The sequence below is a fragment of the Vigna umbellata genome, chromosome 5 (genome assembly GCF_029865625.1).
Source record: "Vigna umbellata cultivar VRB3 chromosome 5, Vumbellata_1.0, whole genome shotgun sequence".
Classification (NCBI taxonomy): Eukaryota; Viridiplantae; Streptophyta; class Magnoliopsida; order Fabales; family Fabaceae; genus Vigna; species Vigna umbellata.
The window spans coordinates 23,965,574-23,984,884 of NC_142169.1; the positions used below are offsets into that span (position 1 = coordinate 23,965,574).

General features: G+C 33.3%; 1 protein-coding gene and 1 pseudogene across 1 annotated transcript; both read right to left on the bottom strand.

Moving 5' to 3' along the window:
* Positions 1-14,949: 14,949 nt before the first annotated feature.
* LOC148197977 (uncharacterized) lies at positions 14,950-16,122 on the bottom strand. The gene has a single exon (XM_088115691.1). The coding sequence runs from the start codon at positions 16,120-16,122 to the stop codon at positions 14,950-14,952; it is 1,173 nt and encodes a 390-aa protein (XP_087971817.1).
* Positions 16,123-17,381: 1,259 nt separating this feature from the next.
* On the bottom strand, positions 17,382-18,296 carry LOC124823009 (pterocarpan synthase 1 pseudogene; annotated as a pseudogene).
* Positions 18,297-19,311: the final 1,015 nt, after the last annotated feature.

Genomic DNA, 19,311 nt, shown 5'->3' on the forward strand with positions numbered 1-19,311 from the left:
ATTCTGTCCAAAATTCAATATACCTAAGACCTAAATTCACTTGACCTGGGCTGATGATAATATAACGTCATTTTCATCACTTTTCACGCATGCAACTACCCATCTGCTTCGTTTAATAGCACTGTATGTTTCAATGTTACACAAGTGCCAAATGACTTGTTTTCACGAATTTGTCAGTGTTTTCTGTTTCTATGGAGTAGCACTACCACTAAACTACAGCCAGATACTAAATTAATTTTTTTAAAAGATATATTAATTATTTTGTTTAATAAAAAGTGAAAGATAACTAATTTATGCTTTTTTTAATTTTGAAACACTGAGTGTATATATATATATTTTTAATATTTATTTATTGGGTATTAGTTCTTTGAAATTAAACTAGCGACAACAAGACAAGACCGAAATAATTATTAAACAAGAAAAAGTTGTTTGACCACATGATAATGAAAGGAAACGAAAATGAAGAGTTCTTAGAGAAGACAAACCATTGGAACCTATAGAATTAAAGAGTTAATTACAAGTAACTTTAATTTTACAAGTTAAACTTATATGTAAAGAGATTCAGTATACCTATCCGAGAAGCAGTTTGTAGCCAATAAATCTCATCAGAGTGACATCATATTTATTCCCTCTTTATTTTTGTTGCTAACCTGTATACATTACCCTTTATTAAGCAAATATTTCCTTTTCTTGGTTCCATTTTACATTATTATATTTTAATTTTTACTATGTTGTTGACTGATTTGATTTGGTGAAAACTAAGTATTTGCTCTTCTTTCAATCTCATGTCTTTATCTTTTCATTATTATTTTATTTGTTTGTCTTATTCCATCATTAATGTGGTCCTATCTCTGCAATACGGTTTTGAATCAATTCAGGCATTTTGATTTATAAGTATCCATAACAATCCTATTAATTATAGATGAAAAACACATAAAATGAATAATAAAATTGATGCAAATATATAATATTAAAATTAAAAATATTGTTTAAGTGTGTCCATGGGAACACTTATTTGTCTTCTCTTGTTAATTTTTTTTAATTGAATTAAAAATCTTTTTTTACTTTCTGTAATTAATAAAAACCCCTTTTTGCACTATGCAATTCCAATAAAATAGTGGAATGTCATAGTGGGGCAATTATACGCGTAGAGTTGTCGTGAATGACAATGATATCATTACGCCTGAATGCCACACAATTGGGATTTCTTTCTCTTTTCGAAGTTTATGTTACGTTTGAACTTTTTACATTTTATATTCGTGAATCAGTCTATTTGATCCTCTATATTAATATCATTATTAAAAAAAACTATGAGATATTAATCTATGTTTTTTAATGATATTTTATTATTTATATTATTTATATTATTTATATAAATAAAAATGAAAAAATATAAGCTAACGAAATTTTTAATGTAAGCATTCACCGATACAAATATTTCAATATGTATATATATTATTATACCATTCATTCTTAGTATAACATTCACTAATAAATAAATATACTTTACACTAAATTTTTGGAATAGACATACGATTAAAGGTGAAGTCTTACACCTGTCATGATCTATCTATCTATAGTATATTCGAGCAAATATATTATTTTAGTTCTATTTGGTACACATTTACCATCTCTTTATTGTCGATTTGAATGAAAATAATTATTGTACCTTTACTTGATACACATATCGTGATGTTCCTTCCCAAACAGAAGATGATATGATTTTTAATTATTATTTCATACCTAATTATATTATATTTGATATTTGATAAAACGGAAATATAACCTTAAAAAAGTATTTGTATATATTTACATTACAATTTTTACATCATATTTTTCACACCTAATTTTCTTACATCATATATTTTACATCCTATATTTTCTAATACTAAGAAAAGGAGAAAGAATATTATTTATTAACAATTCCTTATTTACCTAAAACCTGTGCTTATATTCAAATTGTTGAAGAAAAAACATTTATGAGAGGATTGACCACATGGCATTAAAGCTGAATTACAAAGCAAACAAAAAGACATTTATCTATTTATATGTACAAATTTTAAATCAAATTATTTATATTAGTATAATAATGTTAGTATAAATATATATTGTTTTAGTAATATCAGTTAATCAATTTCATGCACTATATCATGTTTAAAATTTATCTTGACTAATTTTTGTCACAACTACTCAATTGAACATAAATCAAAAACTCTCTAGAGGTATCAGGTCAATCATTTAGGCTTTGTTGTTTTGGGTGTATTTAGGGGAGATGATTTGGGGGAGATGATTTGAATGAATTTGAGGGTAATTTTTTAATTGTTTTTTTAGTGGATTTGTGGGTAATTGAGAGTGGATTTGGAAGTAAAGTTTGTGATAATTAGTGTAGGATTTGATTGATGTGATAGATTTTAAAAATTAGTTTAATTTGTAGAAATTGAAGATTACCAAAATGCTCCTAGTTATAAAAGTAATATAAAATGTTATTTATAAATGTTATATTTAATTGTAAAAATGTTTATAAAGAAAAAAAAATTATGAATAATTTATAAAATTAATTTTTAAAAATTATAAAAATTATAATGTATAGCCCTGTAACCGATTACCCGTTTGCGTAACCGATTACAAATGTGCCAGCCAAAACTTCATACCGCTGTAACCGGTTACGACTCTGTTATAACCGGTTACGCCACCCTCGTCGTTATGTAACAATTGGAGGGCACATACGACTTTTTTGCAACAATCCACTCAAATCTCTTCGATTTTGCGAGTGATCAAAATCGAGGATATCCTGCAAATCCATCATCGACGATCCATCCTTTTCCTCTCAAACGAACAACACACAATTTGTAATTCATTGCCCGTAATTTCGCTTGAACGGTGTTATCTGTTCATGCGAACACAGCCTTAGTATATCTAGACACTCTTATACATTTCTTAGTTCAAAATTAGCATTTTTAATCGTTCAAGGTGCCTTAGTAATATCAAATTAACCAAAATTATATATCCTAAATTATTTATTCACCTAATTCACTTGATTAGCACAATCTTCTAGTCTAACCGTGAATCAAGTTTGGCAATTTCATTTAGACCACAAGTTTAAATATTTTATTCAATAATACATATTTATCCATCATACAATTCATCAATCTTACACATATAAAATTACTTGACTTAAAATACAATCGCACCAATTTACACATAATTGGACATACATGTCACAATTTCAAGTTATTTAAACCAAGCTCTAGAGACAAATCAATAATATCAATACATCACTACTTTAAAAAATAGTATATTCTATCAAAGTATTAAACTATATAAAAATAAAACTAATTTCCCTTACTTGGTTTAAAAAAGTCCATGACTAAAGATTGCTCCTAAAATTCTCATAAGATGCTCTAACTACTTACACAAATGTCAAATAAAAATTTAAACATATCATAACAAGCATAACTAAACAATTTTTTTTTTACTTTGATCTATTTTAAATAACAAACATGGATCCTAGAACTACATGTGTCTCAAAATGCTAAACTAATTAGTAACTGTTATTATCATTGGTTTTTTAAGCTTATTTTTATATATTATTTATGTTTTTATTATTTTTTTCAACTAATTAAGGTTTTATTAAATAATTTTGGAAAGAGAAGTATTTGGTTTTTATTTGTGAAATATTTTATAAATAAGTGAAAATTGAAGAAGATATCCAAGATTCTTATTCAATTAAAATTCATTCAAGTACATTTTTCAAACTCATGTAGTTCGACCCAATTCCTCCAACAAGCTTTGTCAAGTCTCCAGCGAGCTATGTCAAGTCTCACAACGAGTCCAATTCGCTTATCGAGTGCGTGTTGCAAGACTTATTAAATAGACGAGCCACAAAATAAAAAATTATATCTTTTGGAGAATAAAAAACTAATCCTAAAAGAGAAACGACATAGACACACTGTGGATGAAGAAGATTATTATCTTCATTATTTTCATCATCTCACCCTTTTCTAGCACTCAAAATGTATAAAATTAACTAACTCTCTTAAAGTTGGATTAATTTACCTTCATTATTCAGTATTGATGTTATATCATAGATTTGTTTTTTCATTACTCTTGTAATACCCTTTATTTCATATTAATTATTCCTGATACTTAAATTCTACATTTAAATATGTAGTGTAAAGTAATTATATAAATAATTCTAGTTTGTTGTCACTTACAAATTTAAATTATACAAATAGTTAAAAATTTTAAAGAGAATAATATTTAAAACAAAACATGAGTGAATATATAATATACCAATATGTCAAAAATATAGTAGGTAGGTTCTGAAACAACCTATTACATTTTGATCTTTGGACTCACATTCCGATTCTTACACTTCCTGGATTTAGTAATCCAGTATTCACTCCCAAATTTGAGACAACCGTTTGGAGTGACCATTACGGTTAACAAATATTTTTATCAGATTATCTAATCCGAAAAGTATTACAAAATAGGGAAAATGAGAAAGGACAAAAGTTTGGGGGTACAGGAAGAAAAACGTAAAAGTGTTGAAAGAAGCCCACTTAATCTTTTCCATGGGATATTAAATACTCAATTATTAATTAAAGTATTACGAATTATCATAAATTAATCGATTAAAAATCAAATAAATTTTGGTACCTTATCTTCACTCAGTTTTAATTTGGTTTGTTAAATTTTAAATATTTACTTTGTTCTGTTAAAGTTTCTCCCTTAAATAAATTTGGTTCATCCATTAGTTTTTACTGTAACTTCGACAAGTTGATAACACATTATCAAGTTCCGACCCAACAAGCTCAGAGTGCTGCCATTCAACTTCCCTTCCGTGAAGACCAAGTTGAAGAGCATCACCACCGCAACCTCCTTCTGGTCTGAAAACCCGTACAGTACTTGTACCTTTCCGACAAGTTTGGACCCGGATCCGGCCCAACAGTCAACGGGTCGTCGGCTATTGCCAACAATCCGAAAAAGGTGGAGCAAGTGTTAGTCGTTTGGGCCTCTGCAATTTTCACTGCTGTGGGCTTGGGCCCTATTGTAACGTCGTGCATGAAGAAGTGAAGGTGGAGGAGCTTCACCTTTTTGAGACCCAGATAAATTGGAGATATGTATTTATTAAAGTTTAATGGAAATTCTAGAAAAATATGAAACTTCTTAGAAGAATTGAAATGTAATATAAATTTTAAAATATTATAGAAAAATCTAAAATATAAAAAAAAATCAAAAACATTTTACACAGGTAGAAAATTTAGAATTTTTTATATAAGTTTTAATTAAAATTTTCTAGAATAGTCATGAAAGATATATGGGTTTATAAATATTCATATATGCTATCATTTAAAATAAGAACACAACATCTACTACAATTAAATATAACTACAACACTTCTTTCAACTACTACTTTTATATTCCACTGTCTTCACATTTTCTCTACATTCTACTATTTCTACATTTTCTCTACCTGATCAATTATTCCTTTCACAACCTTAAAATACTAACAGTGGTACCGGAGCTACTTTAAGTCATCTTCTGGCCATAGATAAAATTTTCAACTATTTCAAACAAAACTATAATTTCATTCTATACTACTTCCAAAATATTTTCTCAACTCATGGCTACTACCAATCAAACATCATCAATTTCAGTACCTATTTTCACAGGAGAAAATTATGAATTTTGGAATGTCAAAATGAAGACAGTCTTCCGCTTTCAAGATTTATGTGACATTATAGAAGAGTGATTCACTATTCTAGAAGACACCTCTAGTCTTATTGTAGCTCAAAAGAAGGAGTTGAAGGAAAGCACGCAAAAGGATTCAAGGGCTTTATTTGCTCTTCAACAAACAATCGATGACACAATTTTTTTCAAGGAGAATTGGTGCCATAAGTGCAAAATAAGCTTAGAACATAATACAAGAGGATTTTCAAGGAAGTGATGAGGTATGCAGTGTTAAACTTCATTCTTTAAGATGAGAGTTTGGCTTAATAAGAATGAAAGAATCTGAGACCATTAAAAACTACTATTTCTACAATAAAAGAATTAGTTAGTCAGATGAGAGTTTATGGAGAAAATATTTTGGACAAAAAAAAATCTTTGAGAAAATTTTAATTTTTATTACCTAAAAATATGATGTAATCGCAATCACAATTGAACAAACAAAATATTTGGCTACATTGTTAGTAGCATAACTAATAGACTCTCTTGAAGCTTATAAACAAAGATTGAAAAGGCATGAAGGCTCGGTCGAAAACGCCTTTCAAACAAAACTGAAATTACGATCTTAGAAAAAAGAATATCTCGAAAATAAAATTAGAGGAGAAATTTCTAGAAATGAAGAAAATTCTAAAAGCTTATGTATGACTCGTCAAAGAAAATATCCTTCATGTAGTATCTTTGAAAAAACAAGTCACTTGGAAAAAGATTGTTGGCATCATGGAAAACCTCAATGTCAGTATTGTAAGAAATTTGGTCATGTAAAGAAGTATTGTCATAATAAAAATAAGCATTAAGAACACTTTGCGGAAGAGCATAATTAGGAGAAACTTTTATTCTACATCAATCAAGAATCTCCTAGTGGAGAAGGGAGTTGGTACTTGGATAACGGATACAACAATCACATGGTGAAAGATCAAAGCATCTTCAAAGACATTGCTAAATCAATCATTGTCAAAGTTCGGCTAGGAAATAACACCTCAATGGAGTCTCGAAGAAAAGGAAACGTCACGATTAAGACAAAGAAAGGTACGAAATTCATCAAGGAGTTTTACTAGTTCCAAATCTTAAAGAAAACATTTTAACTATTGGCCAAATGATGAAGAATGGATATTCTCTTCATTTAAAAAAAGATACATGCAAAATTTATGACAGTGAAATGATAATAATTGGCCAAGGGAGAAGATAAATATAAGCTTTTCTATAAGCTTCAAACCTTGAACTAATATTGCGATGAAGGTAGAAGTTGATGACTCATGGCTTTGGCATAGGAGATTTTGCCACTTCAACACATATGCCTTAAAGCTTCTATATTAGAAAAACATGATGAGAGATCTTCCATGCGTGAAGGAGAATAATGAATCATTCGAAGGATGTATCCTCGGCAAATAACACTAATTATCATTCTCGATAAACATAGCATGGAGAGCAAAAGACTTATTGATTCATATCGATCTCTGCGGACCGATGAGAACGCCTTCACATCACAACAACAAGTATATCATCCTCTTAATTATAACACTTAAATGCTTACATTACTCAATAATTGTTATCTTCATATTCAACTTTAAATTTCGTTAAACGAAACAACGTAATATATATTTTCTATTTTTTTATTACAGTTTGATCTCCAAATTGCACGATCTTATAAAGTTTGTCCTCTAATGTACAAAATATCGCAAATTTTGCCGAACTTATTTAAACCTTCATGGTTAAAATAGTTGTGTGGTGATTTTTGTTTTAAAACGCCACATCACAATTTATGTCTTTATATAAATCGAGAAGTAATTTCTTAAATATATATATATATATATATATATATATATATATATATATATATATATATATATACACGTATTAAATAGAGCTATCAAAATGGATAACTCGGCTCAACCGGTCCCGGCTCATCACGGGTTGGTCACTTAGTGAGTCAACCTAATCTGGCTCACTTATTAGCGAGTTGAAAATTTTCGAATTCGGTCCGACCCATCATAGGTTGTGGGTTAAATGGGTTGACTCACTAGCTCATTTAATTACAAGTTGTTTTTAAAATAAAAAATTACAAATTCTTTAATTAAAATGTAAAGAAACGTCATACTAAAATGATGTTAAACTCCAAAGATAATTCAAAATAAAAAAACAAATATTGTAATCCAAAAACATGTAAAAAGATGAACAAATAAGTTTTAATATTAATAATTTTGTATCACTTGTCCATTTATAATATTAGAGTCTTAAAACATAAATCTATAATATTTTTCTCTCTTAAAACATCTCATTTCTCACCATCTACAATATAATAAACAAAATGCTAACTTATAATATTGAAACACAAAATAATAAATAATTAAATTAAATTAGGTAGTTGGTGAGCCAATCCGGTTCACCATGGGTTCAACCTGGTGAGCCGGGTTTTAAGTGAACCGGGTTGAAACCTAGCCCGCATAAAAAAATTACATTTTTTTCAAACTCAACCCGACTCAAACCCGTAGTGAGCTGGTTGGCTCGCGGGTTACAACTCATTTTAACAGCACTAGTATTAATGATGCGATCGATAATATGTATCTATGAATATTTCTTAGATAGGACAAAAATAATATATTTGATAACTTTATGACAGTGAAATGATAGAAATTGGCCAAGTAAAAATGGAGAAGATAAATATAAGCTTCAAACCTCGAACTAATATTGCCATGAAGGTAGAAGTTGATGACTCATGGCTTTGGCACAGGAGATTTTTCCACTTCAACACATATGCCTTAAAGCTTCTATATTGGAAAAACATGATGAGAGATCTTCCATGCTTGAAGGAGAATAATGAATCATTTGAAGGATGTATCCTCGACAAATAAAACTAATTACCATTCTCGATAGACATAGCATGGAAAGCAAAAGACTTATTGATTCATATCGATCTCTGCGAACCGATGAGAACGCCTTCATATCACAACAACAAGTATATCATCCTCTTCATTGATGACTTCTCTAGAATGACATGGGTCTATTTTTTAAAAGAAAAGTCATAAGTCTTCGAAGTATTCAAGAAATTCAAGGCCCTTGTTGAGAAGCAAATTTGAAAACAGATAAAAATACTTATAAGTGATCGTGGCAATGGAAGAAAGCCATTATTTAAACACTTACGAGTATTTACATACATGTTCCTTATCAAAGGAGGCACAAGCTTGAAAAAGACAAGACAATACGAGGAATATTCTTGGAATATAGCACACAGTCAAAAGGTTATCGAGTCTATAACCTACTAACAAAAAAGCTCATCATTAGTCGAGATGTTGAGGTTGATGAAAATGCTTCTTGGAATTAGGAAGAAGTAAAAGTTGTCAAAAGTAACATTTTAGTTCTAGTGCAACAATCTCAAGAAGAGGCAAAAAATTCAGGTACGCTTTCTCCACCTCCACAATAAGATTCTTCACCTAAATCCAGTCTAAGACGAGTAAGATCTTTGGTAGACATATATGAAACTTGCAATATGGCCATAATTGAGCCTAACTGTTATGAAGAAGCATCAAAACAAGAAGTATGGGTCAAGGCTATGGAAAAAGAGATTAAAATGATTGAGAAGAATAACATTTGGGAAATTGTAAATTGCCCTCATGAAAAAGACATCATAGGAGTGAGATGGATATATAAAACAAAGCTTAGTCCTGATGGATTTATACAAAAGCACAAGGCAAGATTGGTCACTAAGGCTACTCACAACAACCAAGAATCGACTATAATGAGACATTTGCTCCAATTGCTCGCTTAAATATAATTAGAGTTTTAATAGCTCTTGTGTCACAAAAAGGATTGGAGTGCTCGAAGAAGAGATTTATGTTGAACAACCCCAAGGCTTCATCAACAAAGGCAATGAAGACAAAATACTAAGACTTAAAAAAGCATTATATGGCCTGAAGCAAGTTGCTCGAGCATCGTATAACAAGATTGATCAATACTTCATCGATCAAGGATTCTAGAGGAGCAAAACTGAGTCAACACTATATACTAAGGCACAAGGTCAGTACTATCTCATTGTTTTTTTATATGACGATGATCTTATCTATACAGGAAACAATATGGAGATGATGAAAGAATTTAAACAAGACTTGATGAAGACATTTGAAATGACTGACCTTGGCTTGATGAACTATTTCCTCGGTATAGAGCTAAAATAAGAAAAAGAAGGTATTGATAAGAGGGTCGCACCTCCCACAAAAGTTGTGCATTAAAGAATGCAGTATAGACTAGGAATCGACTCCTATGTCGTCTCACAAGGACCAAATGTGGTTCGGGTCTTAGGACAAACACGTAGTGGGGGGTTTTGAAAGTGTTTTTGTGATTCGAAATGAACTAAATTAAAAACTGGAAATTAAAGACAACCGAAAATAATTGAAAACACTGAAGTGCATGAAAACTTTTAAAGAAAACAATACAATAGATAAATATTCAAACACAATTCACCACCAAAAGAAAAAAAATCAATTCAACGTATAATATAAAATATTTTAAGGCAAAAAAAATAAAAGAAAATGAAACTTCTCTAAAATTGACCCATTCATCTACAAAAGAAAATTGAAATTTGCAAATGCTTTTAAAAATCCTCCTGACCGTGACACTTCCATTCCATGTATTTCATTCTAAAAAAATCAAAATAAGTGAAATACTTGCCCCTGGATACTCTTTGGCCGTGACATATGTTGCATGTAGAGAAAATTAAAATAATTGGAATGCTTCTTACACTTCCAACATCTATCATATTTCAATCACCACATCTCCATTCATTATCCAAAAGTAATTGAATTGATACCTCCTCTTAAATTACCACCGTACCCGTGCTACTCCCATGTGCCTTCAAAATGAATCACCTCATGGACCCTACAATGTGGCAGCAACAGCTCCTACCTACTCCCATCAATTGAAAAAAATGCTCAGAGAAATAAAAGCAATACTTCACGTGGCAGCTGCACCAAGCCGTGACACCACTCTCTCCCCTTTCTACAAAGTCTGAATTCCTAAATTGAAAATGGGTAGCCTTTCTCCGTTGAACGTGTCAGTTGCTGCTCTTCTTCCAGCTCCACGTGAATCACCGGCTCCCTTCACACGTCCACGCGCACACCACATTCAATCACCGTGCACACCATTTTCTTCCAGCTGAACAACGTGACATTGCTTCCAAGGAGAATCCCTAACACACCTACTCCATGAATCAATGCATCCTTTTAAATGAAAGAAAAAAAAACAAATGCTGTCGGTGCTGAATCAATAAAGCAGCGTCTATTTTTAATTGAATGCGAACAGAATGAATTGCACTGAATCAGCCATTACACACTATGAATCACCATTTTCATACTCAAGGAAAATAAATATGTGTTCTTCATTCATTATCCCCTCATGTTCCCAGAACCGAGAGCCCCCAAAACAAAGAAGTAACCCTCGTGCCAAAAGCTAAAAACCGAGAGAGTAAAAAGTGGCCAAAATGCAAGTGGCGGCTGGATGCCCCCAAAGACCTGCTACCGTTCTCTTCTCTAAAGAAAGAAAGTTTAAAGCATTCTACTACTGCTGGAATAAAAGAAACGTGTGCTTCCAAACACTCCTCCACTTCAGCCGTAGCCCTCCATCCTTGGTGGCCGTCCAATGAGAATATATCGAGAGCTCCTTCTTGTAGGTGGCGGCTGATGCCTTTTGTGAAGAATGAATGCCCTCTTTTTTTTTCTCTGCTGGACCGTGTGCTGGATGCACCCCCAAAATTGAAATCCACACCTCCTCTCTCGTTTAGCCTCTAAATGTCCCAAATTGTATTTCCAAAATTTTCCCTACAATTAATAATGCAAATAATTAGCTCAAATCATTCAAATTAATTAAAATAAGAATTTCTGATCAAATTAAGCACAATTAGGAAAAATGGGAAAATACCGGACATTTAAGCACAATTCCCCGATTAATTCTAGTACAATAAACTAAGTGAAGTGAATAAAATATTGACTCATCAGGTATATTTATCTCTCAAAGGAAATATATTGAAGTTCTACTAAAGAAGTTCAAGATGAATGATTGTAAACCTATCGCTACTCTGTTGGTGGTAAATGAGAAACTACAAAAAGATGATGGAGCACAAGAGGTAGATGCATCACACTATATGAGTTTGGTTGAAAGTCTTTTGTATCTCATAGCTACACAACCAAACATTATGTACGTTACAAGTATTCTATCAAGATTCACACAAAAACCAAGTTAGATTCATTATGGAGTAGAAAAAAAAATTTAAAATATCTAGAAGACACAAAAGAGTTTGGTACATGATACAAAATCATAACTAACTTAGGGATAATTGGCTACACAAATAATTTAGTATAATAACTGCAAAAATAATTGTTAAAATCTCATTTAACATTTGAAAATACTAAAATTATTAATATTCTTATTATCATTTCATAAAATAACTTTAAATAGAATAGACAATTAAATTATTTATTATAAAATTTATAAATTAATGAAAATTAATTAAAAAAAAATTTATTTAAAAATTAAAAATATTTATATTTTTTAGTGATTTTTAATTGTCAAAATACAATAAAATTATATAATAAAAATCTTTTTGTGACAGTTTTGAATTATTATAATTTTTTATTCTTTTCTAGCAAAATTACTTCCATTTAAATTTTTGTTGCCCCAAACAATTATTGACATGTGTAATTTTTGTGGTTATTTTAGTTGTTATAAATTTTATTTATGAATGTTTTTAACCGTTAAAATCTATAATTTTAACTTTTACAAATATAATAATATTTTTATAATATTAAAATATTTTATTATTATTGGACAATTATAAAATATTAATTATTCTTTGAATTATTTGTATTGAAAATAAAAAAGTAAATTATAACACTTAAATGCTTACATTACTCAATAATTGCTATCTTCATATTCAACTTTAAATTTAGTTAAACGAAACAACGTAATATATATTTTCTATTCTTTATTACAGTTTGATTTCCAAATTGCACGATCTTATAAAGTTTGTCCTCTAATGTACAAAATATCGCAAATTTTGTCGAACTTATTTAAACCTTCATGGTTAAAATAGCTGTGTGGTGATTTTTGTTTTAAAACGCCACATCACAATTTATGTCTTTATATAAATCGAGAAGTAATTTCTTAAATATATATATATATATACACGTATTAATTAGAGCTATCAAAATGGATAACTCGGCTCGATCGGTCCTGGATTGGTCACTTAGTGAGTCAACCCAATCTGGCTTACTTATTAGCGAGTTGAAAATTTTCGAATTCGGTCCGACCCACCATTGGTTGGTGGGTTAAATGGGTTGACTCACTAGCTCATTTAATTACAAGTTTTTTTTAAAATAAAAGATTACAAATTTTTTAATTCAAATCTAAATAAACGTCATACTAAAATGATGTTAAACTCCAAAGATAATTCAAAATAAAAAAACAAATATTGTAATACAAAAACATGTAAAAAGACGAACAAATAAGTTTTTAATATTGATAATTTTGTATCACTTGTCCATTTATAATATTTGAGTCTTAAAATATAAATCTATGATACTTTTCTCTCTTAAAACATCTCCTTTCTCACCATCTACAATATAATAAAAAAAATGCTAACTTATAATATTGAAATACAAAATAATAAATAATTAAATTAAATTAGGTAATTTTTGAGCCAACCCGGTTCACCATGGGTTCAACTCGGTGAGCTGGGTTATAAGTGAACCGAGTTGAAACCTAGCCCGCATAAAAAAAATTACATTTTTTTCGAACTCAACCCAACTCAAACCCGTAGTGAGCTGGTTGGCTCGCGGGTTACAACTCATTTTGACAACACTAGTATTAATGATGCGATCCATAATATGTATCTATGAATATTTCTTAGATAGGACAAAAATAATATATTATATAATATTTTCAGAATTTTTGTAAAAGAAAATACATCCTCTTAAAAATAATTCAAATAGTTAAGGTTTTATAGTTTCCAATGGTTCTTTGAGCTTTTTAAATTTTAAAAATATTATATATTTTTTATATCAATATTATGAAAGTTATTTTTCTCTCGGTGCTAATCTTTGAGATGTTGTTTCACAGATTGACTTCGGATGACCATATCATCTACGTAGACTTCCATACATTTGTCGATTTGGTGGTAGAAGACTTTGTCCATAAGGCGTTGGTAGGTGGCTCCTGCATTCTTCAGACTGAACGACATTACTTCATAACAGTAATTGGCGCGTTGGGTAGTGAAGGTTGTTTTATCTTGATCGGGTTTGTACATGGGGATTTGGTTGTACCCCGAATACGCATCAAGGAAGCTTAGTACTATATGTCCTGAGGCCCCATCTACATACCGATCAATGCTCGAAAGGGGATATGAATCCTTAGGACAAGCTTTGTTAAGGTCGGTGAAGTCTACGCACATTCTCCATTGGCCGTTGGGCTTTTTGACCATGACAACGTTCGACAACCACGTCGTGTAAGTTATTTCTCTGATAAATCGGACGTTCGTCAGTTTGTTGACTTCTGTTTGTATGGCCTCTCGTTTTTCTTCCCCGAATCTCCGTTTCTTCTGAGCGACTGAACGTGCTTCCCTGAAGATTGACAGCTTATGAGTCATTATTCCCGGATGGATCCCCGACATATCTGCGGCCACCCACGCAAATAGGTCGGCGTTGATTTTTAGCATCTTTGTCAGATCATGCTCATCGTGCGGTTCCAGGCTTCCAACGATGGTCGTGGTTTCTGATGCGTTTGCTCCCAGCTGGAATGTTTTGACGTCACCCTGTGGATGGAGACGCTCGTCTACATTGGTTCTGGGATCCAAGTCAATCGTTGCCGTTTCGGCTCCTCTAGCTCTTCTTGGTGGCATGAAAGGTGTGACCTTTAGACCGACAACGTAACATTGCCGAGCCGTTCGCTGGTCGACCCTTACCGTACACACGGTGCCTCTCTCCGTAGGGAACTTCATAGCTAGATGAGGAGTGGAGACTATGGCTCCGAAAGCGTTCAAGCAGGGTCGTCCTAGTAAGGCGTTATATGAGGTATTGGCCTATACCAGTAAGAACCTGACTCGTAGCTCTCTTGCTTCTTTGTCCGTTCCAAGTCGAGTCCTTAGGTCGAGGTATCCCCGAGTGTCAACCCTTTACCCTGCGAAACCTACGATCTGCTCGTTGAAAGGGGCTATCAGGTCTTCGGATAAATCCATTTTCAAGAATGTGGTCCAGTACAAGATATTGACCGAGCTGCCTTGATCGTGAGCACTTTCCTGACATCGTATCGGGCTATCTCGGCGGTGATTACCATGGGATCGTCGTGATCGGGGTCAGGAGCGTGAAAGTCTGCATCTGTAAAGGTAATGTTGGGCATGGATCGAGGCTGTTGGTCTACCATGTGCACCGTTTTTAAATCTCTCAAGTGTCTCTTCTGAGCAGATGTTGATGCTCCTCCTCCTGCGAAGCCTCCGGATATGGTGTCGATTCGTCCTCGGACCGACCTCTCTCTTTCTAGGTGTCGGGAGCGGCTTTGGGATTGTCGTCTTTGTCGATCGTCTCTGTGAGACGATTGTTCGGGACTTGTCCTCGAGGTTTCATTTCGACTTGGGGTCGCTGCTTGGGATGTCCTCTCCTTTATGTATTTTTGGAAGTATCCTGCACAGATGAGCCTCTCTATCTCATCTTTCAATAGGTTACACTCTTCGGTGTCATGGTCGTGGTTCAGATGAAGACGACAAGCCTTACTCTCATCAGCATTCTTTAGAGTGGATTTTCGCCGAACAGTGAGGAGTTTTGCGTGTAGGGCCTCCTCGAGTACCTTTGCTCTGGGTGCGTTAAGGACAGTATAACGATCGTACTTGGGTGTCCACCCCGACTCCTTTCGAGGAGGTCTCTCAGATTTATAGTCGTTGGACGATCGCTTCGTTTCTTTCTTGTTACCGCTGTTAGGATTTTCTTGTTGTTGCCTTTTTCGGGAGTTTCTGATGTCCTCAATGCGTATGAATTTTGCAATCGTTTCATGGAGCTCTTCCATAGACTTTGGATCTGCATACAACTGTTCAACAAAATACCCTGGCCTCAAACACGAAGGCAAATTGTTTATTATGAACGTGTGATTCACGTCTTTTACGCGCCTGGCCGCCTCATTGTACCTCTGAATGAAAGCTTTCAAGGTTTCATATTTTTCTTGTTTAGTGCTTACTAGTTTAGCCGGTGTCATCTCCTGTCTTCTATTGGCAGCGTATTGTTTTCGGAAAAGAGTTTCTACGGTAGCAAAACAATCCACTGAATTTGTAGGGAGGGTGTGATACCACTCCAGTACTTCATCTTTCAGGGACAATGAAAAAGCCCTACATATGACTGGATCGTTATCGGTATAGAATGCCATAACATCTATGAATTTTCAGAGATGGTTGTCCGGGTCTTCTGAGCAATCATATCTCTCTAGCAATGGAGGGGGCTTCTCTGGCATATTGGTTTGCATGATTGCCTCCGTAAACTGAAGCAGGTTGGTAAGTCGTAGAGAAGTAGGGCCTTTCCTTCCTCCACCCCCAGGCTCGGAAGGTCCCCCGTGGTGGTTTACTTCGTTATCGTCTTGTTTGTTTGAGGCCGATATCTCCGGCGGAGGTCGTTGCGTTCTCAGCGCCGCAAGTTCCTCTGTTTGTTTGCGTTGAACTTCTTGTTGTTCTCGTATGGTTTTCGCCTGCACTTCTATTTGTGCCTGAAGTTGCTTGATCAAGTCTCGGGTGTTGTTTTCTTCCATAGCTTTTGTGGTCTTCTTTGGGATATCAAGTCTCGGCCCTACGGTGGGCGCCAAAATGTTTCAGTATAATTGTTGAGGCCAAGATGCGAACCTAATGAATGACGTCTTCTCCTTCCAGCAATGTAGGTATCCTTATATCTTCATCTTGCACAGGGCTCTTCAGGGACAATGGAGTGGGTACCTGCGAAGGCACTCTGACGATCAAGTCAGAAAAAGGAATGACAGAACCTTTTTAGTTCAATAATGAAAAATTAATCTTTTCTCCCCTCTTTCTCAATTATCAAAAACACACCTTTTTCTCTTTTGGTTTTTCATATTTAACCTAAAAGTAAGATAAACCGTTTACCTAAAAATTCGGTTGGTTGGAGAACTCAATCGCTTGGAAAATTCAACCGCTCGGTCGTGCTTGATACCGGGTTAGTTGGTTCCATGATTTACGATATCATGGCCAGATATTTCTAACCACTTATTCCTTAGTTTATCCGGGTTAATTGATCCAGTCTGAATAAAGCTGACCAAACGTCTGTCGACTCTTACCTTTGACTGGGTTGATTTGATCCATGATGATCGTTTGGTTTAAGTAACAGACGATCGCTATTAAGACGATTGATGTTAGGAGCGACGATGACGAGCGTATGATATGACAATCATCTCGCTAGCATTATCTTCTATGATATCACGGTCGTTCTGTCTAGTAGGCTGACGATCGTTCGAAAGTGATCGTTTAAGTACTCGTTAATATGTGACCTGTTTACTTTTGGTAGTTGTCCGAATAAAAGCGATCGTTCAGTTGCTAGTTCAATCTACTGTTGACAATCGCTCGACTCATATGTCCTACCATACTATGTTTAGAATGGAATGTTTGGATTTGTTTGGAAACGACATAAAAGCTAACAACATACATCAATAATAAGACAATACCCCCACAAGTTATATTCTTACACTGCATCGTAAGAGGAGGGAAAGACAGTGACCTTATAAGGGTGGGGTGAATTACAAAGCATAAAGCAAAACAAAAGGATGAATGATAATAACTAGTATTATAATATGAGTGTCAATAATGATTGACGAAGACGTCGTATTCGACGATGGCATCGCCTTTGGAGAAATCGACGGAGTGGAACCTGGCCTGAGCGTAGCCACGAGCGAAGCGAAAAACTCCAGTGCCGCCAACGATGGCCATTTCCCTAACGGGTTCGCTCATGATCATGTTTCTGGCCAACACGCTGATGGTGCTGCCGTTGAAGTCTCCGTCGGTGAAGGCCATGGTCATAACCATCATGAGCCCCATCTCGGCCTGAGATATGGAAGTGTAAATGCCCTGGGCCTTCCCCACGAGTTTGGAGTCGGGTTCGGGTCCGGCAGTCAAGGGGTCGTCCATGGCGACAACGGTGCCGAAAGGAAGGGCGTCCTTGGCTTTTCCGTTGGGCTCGGCGACAATGACCATGCTGGGGTTGGGCCCGGTGACTACGTCGTGGAAGAAGAAGTGAAGATGAGTGAACTTATCCTCACGGAAACCCATCAGCGTTGGGGTTAGGCTTTGATAGTAAGAGGCGGTGACGAGAGAGATTAGTAAAGAGAGGTTAAGGCAAAGGAAAACGGTAGAGTTGGCCATGCTTCAGAAACTCCACAAAACTCAAATCTATTTCTCTCACTCTTTCTCTTTTATTCCACTCTGTCGATGTGAGCACTCAACTCTCCCCCACTGACTATTTATAACGCTCAATCAGCCCTACAATATCCCTTTTTTAATCTCACCATAATTCAAACTCAACACCATTTTCACTTCTCCCTTTGTTTTTATCCCATGCCTTCTACCGTTGACGGACCAAAACCTCACATAAAATAAGAATGACAGATGCACACGTATCACCTCAGCTTGGAAACGAAGAAAAACACAGGAGAAACGACTTATTATAATACATCTTTATCAAGAAAAGTGGCTTTAAAATATTAGAGATATATAACTTTACAACGTAAGAAATATTATAATAGTTCTCTCACAAACTGACGTGGCCTTTGGTAGTAGCAGAGCATGGCCGTTGCTCCCTCCACCACAGAAATATTATAATAGTTCTCTCATAAACTGATGTGGGCCTTTGGTAGTAGCAGAGCATGACCGTTGCTTCCTCCACCAGCAATATTTCATATCTACTTTGTCATGTTGACACATGTAAACGGATATTCACGTTCATTTACATATTTTATATTTTAATTTATTATTTTTATTTTAAAAAAAATTAATAAATTTTTAAAAAATATTTTATTTATTATTTAAATAATAATACATAAATTAAATTAATAATAATTATTTTATTAAATAAAATAAAATTAATTTATAAATAATTAAGTAATAATTTGAAAAAAATTAAATAATATATACATTAATTTAAAATATTAAAAATTAAAAAACTAAAAACTAAAAAAAAGAAATTCAACAAATGTCGCCAAATCCATTAACGGATAACGGATAACGGATGTGACACATCCGTTAACGGATAACGGATGTGATACATCCGTTTTAAAAACTATTTTAATTATTATTTAAATAATAATACATAAATTAAACTAATAATAATTGTTTTATTAAATAAAATAAAATTAATTTATAAATAATTAAGTAATAATTTTAAAAACTTAAATAATATTTATATATTAATTTAAAATACAATAAACTAAAAAATTGAAAACTGAAAGAAAAAACTCAACGGATGTGGCATATTCGTTGAAGAAAAGAGGTGGAAGTGTAGGATATTTTAAAATATAAATGATAATTTTGGAATTTAGAAAAAATGTGGTGGTGTGGACGGTGTA

What these genes read in the sequence shown, in the direction of transcription:
- LOC148197977 (XM_088115691.1), bottom strand. Translation starts at nt 16,122, where the DNA reads ATGGCATTCTATACCGATAACGATCCAGTCATATGTAGGGCTTTTTCA.